The sequence below is a fragment of the Pelobates fuscus genome, chromosome 4 (genome assembly GCF_036172605.1).
Source record: "Pelobates fuscus isolate aPelFus1 chromosome 4, aPelFus1.pri, whole genome shotgun sequence".
Lineage (NCBI taxonomy): Eukaryota > Metazoa > Chordata > Amphibia > Anura > Pelobatidae > Pelobates > Pelobates fuscus.
This window is the reverse complement of record NC_086320.1, coordinates 3,251,292-3,267,597: the sequence shown is the minus strand read 5'-3', so window position 1 is coordinate 3,267,597 and position 16,306 is coordinate 3,251,292. Positions and strand designations below refer to the sequence as shown.

At 45.2% G+C, this 16,306-nt stretch overlaps 1 protein-coding gene across 1 annotated transcript; it reads left to right on the top strand.

Moving 5' to 3' along the window:
• Positions 1-694: 694 nt before the first annotated feature.
• Positions 695-16,106, top strand: LOC134607672 (solute carrier family 52, riboflavin transporter, member 3-B-like). Its single transcript, XM_063450214.1, has 3 exons — positions 695-1,977; positions 11,461-11,584; positions 15,594-16,106. The coding sequence occupies exons 1-3, from the start codon at positions 974-976 to the stop codon at positions 15,804-15,806; spliced, it is 1,341 nt and encodes a 446-aa protein (XP_063306284.1). The 5' UTR covers positions 695-973; the 3' UTR covers positions 15,807-16,106.
• The last annotated feature ends 200 nt before the right edge of the window (positions 16,107-16,306 follow it).

Sequence of the window (16,306 nt, the reverse complement as noted above, 5' to 3'; positions counted from 1 at the left end):
ATATCAGTAACTGGAACAATCACCGGATTCTTAATATCAGTAACTGGAACAATCACCGGATTCTTAATATCAGTAACTGGATCTTTACACTCACCGGATTCTTAATATCAGTAACTGGATCTTTACACTCACCGGATTCTTAATATCAGTAACTGGATCTTTACAATCACCGGATTCTTAATATCAGTAGCTGGAACAATCACCGGATTCTTAATATCAGTAACTGGAACAATCACCGGATTCTTAATATCAGTAGCTGGAAGAATCACCGGATTCTTAATATCAGTAGCTGGAACAATCACCGGATTCTTAATATCAGTAACTGGAACAATCACCGGATTCTTAATATCAGTAACTGGATCTTTACAATCACTGGATTCCTAATATCAGTAACTGGAACAATCACCGGATTCTTAATATCAGTAGCTGGATTACAATCACCGGATTCCTAATATTCTTAACTGCATCTTTACACTCACCGGATTCTTATCAGTAACTGGATCTTTACAATCACTGGATTCTTATTATCAGTAACTGGATCTTTACAATCACCGGATTTTTAATATCCGTAACTGGAACAATCGCCGGATTCCTATTATCAGTAACTGGATTTTTACAATCACCGGATTTTTAATATTCGTAACTGGAACAATCGCCGGATTCCTAATATCAGTAACTGGAACAATCACCGGATTCTTAATATCCGTAACTGGAACAATCGCCGGATTCTTAATATCAGTAACTGAATCTTTACAATCACCAGATTCCTAATATCAGTAACTGGAACAATCATCGGATTCTTCATATCCGTAACTGGATTTTTACAATCACCGGATTCTTAATCTTCAGATCTAAATCCTATACATCACCAGGTCCCAGATCCAAGTGATCACCTGATTTATTAGAAAGTATTAGTCTTTCTTTAGATCTTCCAGAGGACAGACACCAGAAGAGCTTTGGACCTTAGTGGATCATGGCTTTAATTATTCACCTTCTTTCATGCCTTCTAGGCCTAGGCTCGTGGGTTGCTATCAATGGTGTTTGGGTGGAGCTACCATTATTGGTACCATATGCACCAGAGGGCTGGGAGCTGCCCTCGTACCTTACCCTCCTTATTCAGTTTGCCAACATTGGACCCCTGGTGGTTACACTTATACACAAGTTCCGCCCTGGGTATCTGCGTGAAGCACCAATTATCTTTGTCCTTCTAGGGGTGGGTGTGTTGGCATGCCTACTCTTGGCCTTCCTGTGGCAAAAAACCAGCTTGGTTGGGGGAACATACCGAAGCACTGCGCTGCTAGTTCTTATCTTCTGTCTCTCACTGGTGGATTGTACTTCATCTGTTACCTTCCTGCCCTTCATGACTCGACTCAGACCTGATTATCTCACCTCCTATTTCATTGGTGAGGGACTGAGTGGCCTCATGCCAGCTCTGCTAGCCTTAGTCCAGGGTGTAGGTATGGTGATCTGTATGCCAGTCAACAATACAGAAATTAATGGGACACAATTAAATAGGAATTTAACTGCTCTTTACCAGTCGGCACGATTTCCTGTCTGGGGTTTCTTTCTATTTTTGACTGGAATGATGGCTACCTGTATGATTGCCTTCACCATATTGAACATGACGCCCATAGATCAGTGTCAGGGGGACCATGGAGAGACCATGGGAAGGAGACAAATAGATCAAGGCTCTGGGTCATGGGGTCGGGGTGTGGAGCAGCGGCCGATGATGGGGCATGATGAGTTTGTGGTGAAGACAGCTAGACGATGGAAGGGATTGGGCCGGTATTCATGGGGCCAGGTACTCTTCATCTTTTTAGTCTTGACTTGGGTCAATGGCTTGACCAATGCAGTCCTACCAGCCGTGCAGACCTATTCCTGTATGCCCTACGGAACTCAGATCTACCACCTGGCAGCTGCCCTTGCTGCCATGGCAAACCCACTGGCATGCGGCATTGCTATGTTTCTACCCAACAGGTGAGTGGAAATAGGCATATTGTTCCTATTCTGTCTGATTACAGAGAATTTGATGAATGCTTTCTTATATGTGTATATCATGCATTTAGGTTTTACGGTCATGTTGTACTCTTTCTCTGCCACTAGATGGTGATATCTAACTAATTCTAGAGGTGCCATAGTATAGTCTTTGATAGGAGACATTAATATATATATGCTGGCTCAATACATAGTATGGCATGCAGCCCAATAACTCCATGGTTCCCCACAGTCTCCGTTTCAGGATCCGTCCTGGGTTTGTTTCCTGGTGTCTCATATCTTTGAAAACTTATCTGCTCAATACTGTATTGGTTTTCATTTTTAATCTGGAGTTTTTTTAGATTTGTATGAATGGTTTTTGATATTTTTTTTTTTTATGTATTTGTGGATTCATTGTCTTCATCATGTATCCTGAATACAATAAAATGTACAAGAAGTCAGATCTATCACCAAGCAGCAGATCCTCTGTTATAGCACAGAGAGGGGAATACATAGCTGACAATTTATTAAATACTTAGCCAGGAAAATAAAATTACGGTAAGTTACGTGGCAGCATCACTTATCGGCAAAGTTCCTCCCCAGCTGTCAGGACAGGAATAATTAATTAATTGATTAAAGGGACACTATAGTCACCCAGACCAGTTCAGCTCAGTCAGGTTTTAACCCTTCAGATGCAAACATAGCAGTTTCATAGAAACTGCTATGTTTACTTTTGGGGTTAATCCAGCCTCTAGCGGCTGTCTTCCGGACAGCCACTAGAGGCGCATCTGCGACGCTGGATGCAAATTTCGCATCCATCGCGCAGAGTGTCCATAGGAAAGCATTGAGACTCCTCTGACGTCGGACGGGGGAACTGACGTCGGCGGGGGAGGAGAGGGGAGCCCCACGCTGGATTAAGGCAAGCTGCTGAAGGGGTTTTAACCCCTTCAGAGCCACGGTAGGGGGACCCGGAGGGTGGGGGCACCCTCAGGGCACTATAGTTTCAGGAAAACCGCTTTGTTTTCCTGACACTATAGTGATCCTTTAAGCAATAATCTAAGAAGAGGGGAAATAATGACAATATGCCAAAAACTGCTTAGAAATGTATTTGCTTAAGCAACAGAAGCCAATACACTACATCCAAAATGAACAGATGCTGAAGCCAAGTCAAACTTTTAATTCTAGATGAATGTCAAATGGGATGACCAGAAAGCTGCCTTACATATGCTTTCCATTGACACCTCCGCCATAGAAGCCCAGAAGGTAGCTAGGCTCTTTGTGGAATGAGCCTTGATCATAATGGGAGCTTGTTATCCTTGCGTTGTATAAGCCTTCAAAATTGCCACTGCTATCCACCTCCTTAGGGTAGCTGTGACGAACTGGATCTCGTCACGGGTCCTTGGAGGGGCATACTTGCCAGCCTCTTACCCTGTGACTATGGCCCCTGTGTTAAACCCTATTTGAAAACACTATTTTTGCCTGTTGTGACTGGTAATAGAAACCATTCAAACTTTCGAAGTGGCACTTCGAACTCCCGAAGCCATTCGAAGTGCCATTCTTAAGCCGCAAGCACAATGAGCGGTGTTTGGAACTCAAATCGGACACTCAACGGCGTGAACACCGCTAAACTTTACCTTCCATGGATTTCGGCTATTCGAACAGCGTTCGATAAAAAGAAACTCATGAACAAGAGACATATACTGACTGTATCAACGAACGGCTATGTTCGATATTTCGAACTGTACTTCGAAACCCCGAAGTAGACCGACCGCACAGCCTGATTCTCTGGAACTGTTTTGGGCATGGGACCATGTATGCGGTCGGAAAAAAATATGACTTCCATAGAATTCTTGAACCCCTGAACTGATCTAGGTGATTTTTGGATATGTTGGTCACCCAGATCAGGGCTATCAGGGGGGTGTAACAATTGTGGGGATATCATGTGTTTTTTGGGGTACTTTTTCGGGTTTTGGAAAATGTGTTTTTTCTGCCTGGAGATAGTTGAATTGATACAGTATCTGACTAAATTATCTCCCAGGCAGAGGGGTGGGATTGTATGTTTGTTATGGGAGTGTCATGAATCACTATTCTAATTGGTTTGTAAGTTTGTGTCCTTGTCCCCAGCAAGGTCCATGTGGGTGTACACCTTGCTTGGGGACTTGCATAAAAGGCCAGTGTGGCTACCATTATACCATTCCTGCTTAACCCTCAACACGTAGCCTCATCTTGTGATTGTAGGAAACTGCTATACAGCTATACCACTAGCACTTGCAGAGCTTCACAGCTATACTCTCTTGGAGGAGAGGCCTTCCCACTGAGTCCCCAGAGCCAGGTGTTTGGTTCAGGGTGGGAAGGGACGGTGAGACCACAACCAAGCTGTGGCAGTTCGTGGAGTCTACGGTGCTTATGGTGTCCTGTGCGGTGCTTATGGTCCTCAGCGTCAGCTAGGAAGCATCGATTGGCGGAGGTACCCAGTCGTGGTCCCAGGTGGTCCGTCACAGTAGCAATGGAAGCTACTTTTCCCCTTCTTATCCCTGAGGGTAGGATAAAAATCTTTCAGACTTCCTTATCTCTTCTGATCTTTTAAAATATATGCAAATGCATCTCATGACGTCCACATTGCTCAATTTCCTTTCTTCTGGAGAAGATGGATTAGGAAGAAATGATGGCAAAACTATTTCTTGTTGCAAATGAAACTTCGTGACCACTTTAGGCAGAAATTCTTGAATCAGAACTGCCTTATTGTGGTAAAAAGTAGTGTAAGGTTCTACTGATGAAAGAGCTTGAAGTTCGGAAATGCTTCCAGCAAAGGTGACTGCTACGAGGAACAATATTTTTATAGTTGAGAAGAAAGAAGTTGATCTCTTCCAAAGGTTCAAAAGGCTCTTAAGTCACGGCGTTTACAACTAAAGGAAGATATCGCGGCGGGGATAACTTTTTTAGAGGAGGTCTGATTCAAATGATCACTTTAAAAAAAACAGATTAATAAAGGATCCAAAGCACACCTTTTGTTTGTCAAGGCTGAAATATCAGATACCTGGACTTTTAGAGTACTAAGTCCTTTATCTAGACCCTCCTAGCGAAATCCAAAATGGCAGATACTGACGGATTTTAGAAATTATTGCCCTTGACACTGGTCCATTCTCTAAATTTCTCCCATATTCTGTGCTAGTGTGAAGACATGGAAGATTTCCTTGCCTTCAATAAAGTTTCCTTTATGGATGGAGAAAGCGCTATGACGCTAAGTCGACACACGACCGTCTATGGGTGGTCTCCCATTCGGTACTTTGCTTAACTCACGAACAGTGCGGGAATACACTGTTCGTGTAGATGTAGATTTTACATTAGCGGTATTCGTGTGCTTGAAATACAGGCCATAGCAAGACATTTACATTAGTCCATTTAAATCACTCTTCACAGTCTCTGAGTGGCTGAATTTGCCACAATGCTCCCCCAGAACCAAGCCGGCATACACAGTCTGATCCCAACGGATCGGCTTGGGGATGTCCGGAGTAGTACCCACAGATGACTTTTCAAGTTCAGTTTGTCTGGATAACCCGTCGGCAATGCCGTTTAGCTTTCCTGGACGGTACTGGATTGTAAAGTCAAATGGCTGCAGCGCCAAACTCCAGCGCAGCAGCCTGGCATTGTCTCCTGACACCCGGTTCAGACAGACCAACGGGTTGTGATCTGTGATTAGCGAAAATGTTTGTCCGTATAAATATGGCTGCAGTTTCTTGAGGGCCCACACCACGGCAAGGCATTCCTTTTTCGATGGCGGCGTAGCTTACTTCTCGGGGTAAAGGTTTTCTGCTTAAGTAAGCTACAGGATGCTCACCGCCATCTGCTCCGACTTGGCTCAGTACTGCTCCCAATCCAAACATAGAAGCGTCTGTATGAACGAGAAAGCGTTTAGTTGGATCAGGAGCAGCAAGGACAGGTGCGTTAACAAGAGCAGTTTTCAATAGTTGGAATGCCTGTTCACACTCCCATACTACTAACTTAGGGAGGTTCTTGCGGGTTAGATCTGTGAGGGGTTTCGCCAGGGTACTGTTATCGGGTACGAATTTTCGATAATACCCTGTGGTACCTAAGAATGCTAGTACGTGGGTTTTAGTGCGGGGGGTTGGCCATTTGGCTACGGACTCTATTTTGGCCGGTTCTGGCTTCTGTTGGCCACTGCCTACTCGGTGTCCTAGGTATTGGACTTCTGCCATCCCTATATGGCATTTACTGGGTTTAAGGGTTAACCCTGCCTCCCTGATACGGTCTAAGATGGCTCCTACATGGCTCAGGTGGTCGGTCCAGGAATAGCTAAAAATCGCTATGTCGTCCAAATAGGTGCACGCGTATTCCTGAAACCCATCTAATAGTCGGTCCACCATCCTCTGGAAGGTGGCAGGGGAATTTTTCATTCCGAATGGCATGACCTTAAACTGGTACAGTCCAAACGGAGTGACAAATGTCGACTTAGGGATGGCGTCCTCGGCTAAAGGAATTTGCCAATACCCCTTGCAAAGGTCGATTGTGGTTAGATATTTGCCTCTCGCCATCTTGTCTAAAAGCTCGTCTATCCGTGGCATGGGGTAGGCGTCTGATACCGTTTTATCATTGAGCCTTCTATAATCTACGCAGAAGCGGGTCGTTCCATCCCTCTTCGGCACTAGCACCACTGGGCACGCCCATGGGCTATCTGAATGCTCGATGACTCCTAACTGTAAAATTTCCTTAATCTCTTTATACATATTCTCTTTTTTACTGCTTCTGGAATGCGGTAAGGAGGTTGACGGAGGGATGTTTGGCCTGGGGTTTCCACCCGGTGGGTGGCTAATGGGGTATACCCGGGAAGGTTGGAAAAGGTGGCTCCCTTTTCCCTAATTAAGCTTTGGGCCTGAGTTTTCTCCTGGGAATTTAAGCGCTCTCCTAACTGTAGGGCGGCTAGATCCTCTTTTTGGGTTTCCCTGGCGAGAAGGTCTGGTAGGGGCAAGTTATCTGCGTCCTCTACGGCAGAGGCACATATTGCGGTCACCTCCTCCGTGCGCTCGTGGTAGGGCTTCAGCATGTTCACATGGAGCATGCGTCTGCCCCCTGCCCCAGCGCATAGGCCAATTATATAGGTAGTATCGCAGATTTGCTCTACCACCTTGAATGGGCCCTGCCAGGAGGCCTGCAGCTTGTCAGTAGGGACGGGTCGTAGTATTAGTACCTTCTGACCAACCTGAAAGCTGCGGGCCCTGGCCCCCCTATCATACCATCGGCGCTGTCTTTGCTGGGCCGCTTGAAGGTTGGTACGTACAGCCTGGGTTAAAGCCTCCAAGCGGTCCTGGAATTCTAGCACATAGGGTACAATAGGGGTACCATTAGTGATCATTACTCCCTCCCAGTGTTCTCTGAATAAATCTAGGGGGCCCCTCACTCTCCTTCTGAACAATAATTCAAAAGGTGAGAACCCAGTGGATTCCTGGGGAACTTCTCTATAGGCGAACAGCAAGTGGGGTAAAAATCGCTCCCAGTCTGCATGTCTATGAACGTTCTGATCATTTGTTTTAGCGTTCCGTTGAAACGTTCACAGAGACCATTAGACTGGGGGTGGTAGGGGGAGTTAAAGATAGATATAACCCCACATACTTTCCAGAGCTGGTGAGTGACCTCTGCCATGAATTGGGTACCTCTATCCGAAATAATCTCCCGGGGCAAACCCATGCAGGAGAATATTCGCATAAGGGCATCCACTACGGTCTCGGCATGTACATTGGTTAGGGCTACGACTTCGGGGTATCTGGTGGCGTAATCCACTACGGTCAAGATATATTTCTTGCCGGAGGGACTGGGTTTTTTCAGCGGTCCTATTATGTCTACCGCTCTACTAAAGGGCTCTTCTATTATGGGTAGGGAGTGGAGTTTGGCGTTATATCTGTCTCCCTTTTCCCGACTCTCTGACAGGTATCACAGGTATTGCAATATTGTTTAATATCTTGGGAGATACCTGGCCAGAAGAAATTTTGAGTCAGCCGATGTTTGGTTCGGCTGATTCCTAAATGACCCGACAGCGGGATGTCGTGGGCTATTCGCATTAGCTCCTGCCTGTACTTCCGAGGCACAATTAGCTGTTTTATGGGAATAGATCCAGCTACTATCTTCTCGGCGTACCGGTATAATAACCCTTTATCCCAAGCATATTTTTCTCCTTCTAGGCCTGCCTGGTTCTTATCTATTCAGTCTTTGTAAACCTGCAGGGAAGGATCTAGAGCGACCTCGCTACCAAATTCTAAAGGGGCATCCCAGGGTAGGACAGTGTGATTGGGAGTAGCCTCGCTTACCGGAGCTTCAGAGTCGGTGGGTGGTGCCGTGGTGCGAGCTTGTTGACGGGTGACGACTGGGTAGGCCTCCTGCGGGGTCGGTCTCGGAACAAAAGCGGAGGTTAGCTCCCCCAAGTCATTTTCCCAAAATAACATCTGCGGGCAAGTCTTGCATCATCCCCACTTACACTTGCCCTGCCCCAATTTAAATGTATTTTGGCAGTGGGAACTTTGTATATGGCTCCCCCTGCCACCCGTACTGCTATACAATCTCCCGTGAGATGTTCTTTTGAAACCAGGTGGTTCCGGACTAAAGTGATGGTGGCCCTGGAATCCCTCAGCCCTTCCATACGCTTTCCTTCTATATGGACCACTTGTCGATGGCTTTGGCGGTTGTCTGAGGCCGCTTGCACCGGGTTCACTTCGTGGAGTGTGCCTAGCGGTTCTTCCATCTGGGTGGTGGTGGAGGGCTGGACAAATGCTCCTGTCTGATAGCAGTGTACTGCTGCTCTAGGGACTAGTGGTTGCCCTTGGTTGGGCCATGATGGTCATGCCCTGTTTCGGGGACAATCCCTTTGTACATGTCCTAGTTGGTTGCAGGTAGGCATCGGATGTGTACCCGGTTGTTGTATCTGGGTGGTTGCTGATTGTAGGCCCCCCCCTGATCGTGGGAGGTCGACCACAGCAGGCCGTTGGATGCTTGGCTGGGGAAATACTTTGGGTGGTGGGCGCTGCTCCCGCCTAGTGTCCTGGTGCTCTTCGGCTAGTTTAGCGGCATCTTGCAAGGTACAGGGTTTACGATCCCTTACCCAGTTCTGCATCTCTATAGATAATCTCCGGTAGAACTGTTCTAATAGCAGCAGTTGCATAATATCCTGCTTAGTGGTTGCTTGCGCTGCCTCAATCCACCCGGTGGCTGCTCTTTGTAGGCGATGTGCAAACTCAGCGTGAGAGTCCTTCTCCTGCTTTTTCAGGTCCCGGAATTGAAGTTGGTACGCCTCAGGGGTAATGGCATACCTTGCTTGGAGGGCTTGCTTTACCTTCTGGTAGTCCCTGCTGTCCTCATCAGGCACGGTTCTGTAAGCTTCCGCTGCGCGGCCCGATAAGTTACCAGCCAGCAGGGGTACTTGATCGTGTGGCCTGATCTCATGCAGTTTGCACAGTCTTTCAAAGTCCTGCAAATATCCATCAATGTCGCCCTCTGTGTCCGTAAATTTTTTAAAAGCTTGGTAGGGAATCTTTGGTTTGCCCGGTATGCTGCTGGGTGTAGCCGGTGACCCCTCTCTGATTTGCTGGTTTGTTTGGTGCCGCTTGGCCATGATGTATTCCTGCACATCTGCCGTGATCCTATCGAAAGTCTCCTGGGGTGGTGTGGTCGGGTACAGGGCTATCCTGCTGTTGAATTCTTTTGTAAATTCCGTTTGCTCCCCTCCCATTGGAGGTGCTGCAGCAGCTGCTGCTCTGTCTCCTTCCATGAGATCTGCGATTAGAACAGCCTTTGCTTTGTTGCTTGCTATTCTCCCTCTCGTTTAAACGATTGCCTGAGTTAAGGGAATAAAACTACAGAAACCGGTAAACTCCCGAACGGCTTGGAAGTCCAGCGGGGCTTGTGTTGTCGAGTAGCCGATTTTAGTTCCAGGCACTCGATGACAAAAGATGGCCGCCGCCTCATGGTCGGTACACGAATGGCTGCCACCCGCAACTAACCACAATTAACACGGATACAATGTTGCGAAGTACCTAATTGGAGACACACGACCGTCTATGGGTGGTCTCCCATTCAGTACTTTGCTTAACTCACGAACAGTGCAGGAATACACTGTTCGTGTAGATGTAGATTTAACATTAGCGGTATTCGTGTGCTTGAAACACACGAATGCCGCATACATAGTAAAATACAGGACATAGCAAGACATTTACATTAGTCCATTTAAATCACTCTTCACAGTCTCTGAGTGGCTGAATTTGCCACAGCGCCCATGCATGAAGACAGCCCTGCCAGTTAGTCCTGCCCATTGCGCCCATGCGTTACTAAAATCCTGCCAGTTAGTCCTGCCCATTGCGCCCATGCGTTAAGGCAGCCTGCCAGTTAGTCCTGCCCAGGCAGGCTGTTTGCTGGTTCCTTAAGGGGAGAAAGGATGAACTCCCCCATGGTAAAAAAGGTAGGTGACACCTAAAACAAAATCAGTATATACAGGTAAATAAACTATCCTCAAAACAAAACAACTACGTTGTTGAGTGTTAAATATCGATTACTTAACTTCAATCAGTCTGTAGCCTCCCACGATCGTTATCCACCACAAAACGATCATATATATGTATAGAACCACAAACAGAAGTGGGATACGGCTGTACAGTCTATATAGGGAACATACAAGGAAAAAAACAATAGTGTGATACAGTATATACAGTGAAAAAGTGCGCTTAAATGGATGCACTCACGAGATAGTAAAGGTAAAACAGCATTCAAGGTGCCTCCCCAGGAAATATGGGGGGATGCTGGTATCCTTCGGTAGGTACAATCTGCAATATTGCTGTTGATTTCTTTTACTGTGCGGTCCCTGATGAAGTTCCTGTGTTGAACGAAACGCGTTGGACCTACTGCTGCACTTTTATATTTTACCTGCTTGGTGTTGTATCACCTTTTAAAGAAAATAAAACTACAAATATTTTCTACCATTACTCACCTGGAGTCCTGTGTCCCATTTGGCTGCTAGACACTACCGAAGGATACCAGCATCCCCCCATATTTCCTGGGGAGGCACCTTGAATGCTGTTTTACCTTTACTATCTCGTGAGTGCATCCATTTAAGCGCACTTTTTCACTGTATATACTGTATCACACTATTGTTTTTTTCCTTGTATGTTCCCTATATAGACTGTACAGCCGTATCCCACTTCTGTTTGTGGTTCTATAAATAAACTATCCTGCCTGTCAGCTGGGACTGGAACAAAAGACTGGGGCGCTCGGGGGGAGGTCCATTCATTAATCAATTAATTATTACTGTCCTGACAGCTGGGGATGCGCTTTACCCCTACGTGATGCTCCATGTTTACTAGTTTGTGACGTTCTGAGGAGAGCTGTCCGTGCTGGCATTCTGTGACTTTGTGTGACATGTGTGCCAGAGTTTGCCATTTTCTGCTCTTTTCTTGATAATTAATTGATGTTGCTAAACACTTCCTACAGGTCGCTAATTACAATGGGCATTCTGACTGCGACTGGCTCGGCCTGTGCCGGTTACATTATGAGCATGGCAGTGCTGAGTCCGTGCCCGCCTCTCCTACAAACGAACATTGGGGGCACATTAATGGTAAGTGCTGTGAAAGCTGTAAGAGACGGGTCTCTCTGCCCAGTGCTGCCCAACTCTGGCGTGGAGAGCACCTTCCTAGCCTCTAGTTATTGTAGACAGTCTAATATCTGACATTGGAATAAATACTTGGAAAATAAATGAATTTGGGTTGTTGATATTATTCATGCCATATCTTTTTTTTATCTTGCATTCACAATAAAAATTGTTTTGGAACAAAAATAAAACTAAATGAATTTGGTTACACTACACACTCAGACAAAGCTCTGTACCATTGAAGTTAATGCTTTTTCGTATTCAAAGTGTTTGCAGCTTGCCACCCTCCTCTACTTCGACACAGAGAGGTTCACTTAGCGACAGCACTGCTGTGCTGCATGTTGGGGAAAAGCTAATGAAACCATGACAGGAGGAACGTGTGTAGTAAGATCCATCACCATGCACACTGCGGACGTAGAGGGCGAGCTTTGAGTTAGTTACACTCTCTAATCAGATCTCCACGTGTGTCTAGACCGGAGACAAATATTATGCTTAGTGTCTCTTTCCTAATAACAGAAAAAAACACCAAAACAAATACAACAAAAGAAACTCAATGTAAGAAGTCTAGTCGAGGCCCCGTACAGCTGCCGTCCTGGAGGTTATGATGTCATTAGGTTGCTTCATGCAGTCTGACTACATTTTGTGTGTCCTCGAGGCATCCACGACGCAGCCCCTGCTTGTCACCATTGCTCATATTTTAAAGCTTTTCATTGGCTGAGCGTGTCAGCTGACCTGCACAGTGTTTGAAGAAGATGGCGAATTCAGAATAATGGCACCATAACCACCACAGCAGTATGTGATTTATATAGCGCCAATGTAGTATTAACATTGTAAATAAGCGGGCACTACATAAATGATGATAATATGCAACCTATATTCCTACCTAAAATCTGTCTTGTCTTCCTGCATTAGCCGTGTTTTAAATATATTCACTGATCAGCCACAACATTAAACCATCGCCTCCTGTCACGGGCTGGGATAAATTAGGCAGTAAGTTAACAGTCAGTTCTGGAATTTCATGCGTTGGCAGCAGGAAAAATGGGCAAGGGAAAAGATCTGAGTGACTTTGACAAGAGCCAAATAATGATGGCTATAGTCAGACCATCTCCAGTGCGGCACGTCGTGTATACAGTGTATATATATTCTATTTATGGAACCGGTGTACTCAGTTCCTCAATTTACATTATGTTGGATAAAGTGCTGAATACAGTATTTTTAAAAGCCAAGTATATCATCGATTTTTGATATTTTTGAAACAATATTGATCAGTTCTTGATAAGCCTCTAATGGAAGAAATGTAATCAATTCAAACCGACAAAAGGCTTATTGGGAGCCAATGTTTCCCGCCCCCTTTCTTACATTCTAGTTCCCTGCCCCCTTTCTTACGTTCTTGTTTCCCGCCCCCTTTCTTACATTCTTGGTTCCCGCCCCCTTTCTTTCGTTCTAGTTCCCTGCCCCCTTTCTTACGTTCTTACATTCCTGCCCCCTTTCTTACATTCTTGGTTCCCGCCCCTTTCTTACATTCTAGTTTCCCGCCCCCTTTCTTACATTCTTGGTTCCCGCCCCCTTTCTTACATTCTAGTTTCCCGCCCCCTTTCTAATGTTCCAACTTCCCTCCCCCTTTCTTTCGTTCTAGTTCCCCGCCCCCTTTCTTACATTCTAGTTTCCCGCCCCCTTTCTTACATTCTAGTTTCCCGCCCCCTTTCTTACATTCTTGGTTCTAGTTTCCCGCCCCATTTATAATGGTCCAACTTCCCTCCCCCTTTCTTTCGTTCTAGTTCCCCGCCCCCTTTCTTACATTCTAGTTTCCCGCCCCCTTTCTTACATTCTAGTTTCCCGCACCCTTTCATTCCCGCACCCTTTCTTACATTTTAGTTTCCCTCCCCCTTTCTTTCGTTCTAGTTTCCCGCCCCCTTTCTTTCGTTCTAGTTTCCCGCCCCCCCTTCTTACATTCTTGGTTCCCGCCCCCTTTCTTTTGTTCTAGTTCCCCGCCCCCTTTCTTACGTTCTAGTGTTCTGCCCCCTTTCTTACATTTTTGGTTTCCGCCCCCTTTCTTACATTCTAGTTTCCCCCTTTTTTTACGTTCTTCATTCCCGCCTGTAACGGACCGTTTTGCTCACCCAAGGTTAAAAACCGTTTAGGCGATATTCCCCTTTCCAGATGCACAGGCAGCAACTGTAAGCACCAATCTCCCGAACTGCAAACTCTACGAATCCTGGAAACAGCCAAACAGGAAAACCATACGAAAGGGTTACACTCCTGGCAGTCAGCATACAATCCAATTCCCCCAATAACAAGACGACACTTCGGTTTGAGGGTTAAGCAGAATCTCTCTGTACTGGCACATACAGTCTCTTTTATTCCCAATCCACAAACTAGTACAGCCCACAGGGTGGTATAAAATAATCAATAAATCCGTACAATACACACAGACACTCCCACACAAAATTCTCCCCTCTGCCTGTGATATGATTACTGAACACAATGGGTAGTCTCATTATCACAGGCAGAGGAATACAGTTTTTACACATTATTCATAACTTTGAAAGTATGCATCACATTCACATAAACATTACATTATGAATCAGCATACTCCAAATACAAACATATGTCAAAATCATCAAAATTGGTCCATTGGTTCAAAAGATAGATCGAAGTCCTTTGTGACCAAATGAAGCATGGCTTTTCTGCCCAAAACCAGTTCCGCAGAGTCTTCTATCCTGGAGATAATTGAGAAGTAATCCAATTATCTCCAAGGACAGAGGCAAAACTCCATTAAGCACATGGCAGTAAAAAGACAGTAAAATAAAATAAAATACACAAGGTTACATTTATTACATAAAATACAGACATTCTACCTATTCCCAGATAGCTTAGATCTGAGCGCACATTATTACCGGATAGCGCTCTGATCACATACATACAGTTCAATCGCCATGGAGCCAAAAGTCTTTCATACAGTCTTTCAGTATACGGCTGGGCTCCATGGCATAGATACCTGGGGTAGCATGGCTTTAATAGTCCGCAGAAAGGCACAAACCAGCCTTTCTGCAGGGAAAAAGAACAGGGACCATAGTCTAAAGGGAGCAGGCGAGCAACCAGGCTTCTCCGGTGCACAGTGGCGAGGTTGGTTCCACCACACCGCCCCTTTCTTACATTCTAGTTTCCCGCCCCCTTTCTTACGTTCTTCATTCCCGCCCCCTTTCTTACATTCTAGTTCCCCGCCCCCTTTCTTACATTCTAGTTCCCCGCCCCCTTTCTTATGTTCTAGTGTTTCGCCCCCTTTCTTATGTTCTAGTGTTCCACCCCCTTTCTTATGTTCTAGTGTTCCACCCCCTTTCTTACGTTCTAGTTTCCCGCCCCCTTTCTTATATTCTTGGTTTCCACCCCATTTCTTACATTCTAGTTTCCCGCTCCATTTTTTATATTCTAGTTTCCCGCCCCCTTTCTTATGTTCTAATTTCCCGCCCCCTTTCTCATGTTCTAGTGTTCTGCCCCCTTTCTTACGCTCTAGTTTCCCGCCCAATTTCTTACGTTCTAATTTCCCGCCCCCTTTCTTACGTTCTAGTTTCCTGCCCCCTTTCTTACGTTCTAGTCTCCTGCCCCTTTCTTATGTTCTAGTTTCCCGCCCCCTTTCTTATGTTCTAGTTTCCCGCCCCCTTTCTCATGTTCTAGTGTTCCGCCCCCTTTCTTATGTTCTAGTTTCCCGCCCCCTTTCTTATGTTCTAGTTTCCCGCCCCCTTTCTCATGTTCTAGTTTCCCGCCCCCTTTCTTACATTCTAGTTTCCCGAACCATTTCATACATTCTAGTTAGATGTACAGTATCTGCCGCAGACCTGCTTCAGTATTAAGTGATGACAGAAGTTGATTTCTTTTTTGATTTTCTAAATATGGGAAGATAGGAGAGAGATATCCACCGATTGTAGGAGATGTACGAGAATTGTTTCCTCATTTTTACTTGTGTTTCTTTTTGCAGGTTCTTGGCTGGGTGCTGTTTGTTGGGATTCTATCCTACGTTAAAGTCATCATCGGGATAATTCTTCGGGATGAAGGACACAGTGCCCTTGTGTGGTGTGGGGCTGTAGTGCAGCTTGGCTCCATGTTAGGTGCCCTCACTATGTTTCCCCTTGTTAATGTCTATAATGTTTTTCACTCAGGAAACCCATGCCACCACAATTGCCCCTCATAAACCACAACTACAGCCAGAAAGCACAGCAGATAAAACACTGTATCCAGAGGGGCTGTATTGAGAACCTGGAGGAGTTATATGGAGTAATAGGAGGTGTTATAGGGAGGGTTATATGGAGTAATAGGAGGAGTTCTATGGAGTAATAGGAGAAAAAAATGTATTACATTTTATTGCACCAATTACAAAACAGTGCTCAGTGTATCAAAAACATTTACAAAAGTTGAATTAAAAACAAAATGTCACGTCTATATTTTCCCAGTAATCTGTCATTCGTTCTTTTACATATACATCTTTTATATATTTAATTATCTGATTAATTACACAATCATCGTTAAATTTATTTGTTTTGGTGATTTTTAGACATTCCAAAAATGATATATTACAATACAATTAATTACATTTAAAGAGTTTTGTTAAGATTTGTTAATCTTATCTGCCCATTTGAAATCTCCATATACCAATTCAGCATATACTGTATATAATATATATATATATATATA

Bases quoted from the DNA above. Each gene is read 5' to 3' on its own strand.
- LOC134607672 (XM_063450214.1), top strand. From the start codon at position 974: ATGGCTTTAATTATTCACCTTCTTTCATGCCTTCTAGGCCTAGGCTCG. The intron at 1,978-11,460 runs GTGAGTGGAAAT...CACTTCCTACAG, and splicing joins GCTATGTTTCTACCCAACAG to GTCGCTAATTACAATGGGCA. The intron at 11,585-15,593 runs GTAAGTGCTGTG...TTCTTTTTGCAG, and splicing joins ACATTGGGGGCACATTAATG to GTTCTTGGCTGGGTGCTGTT.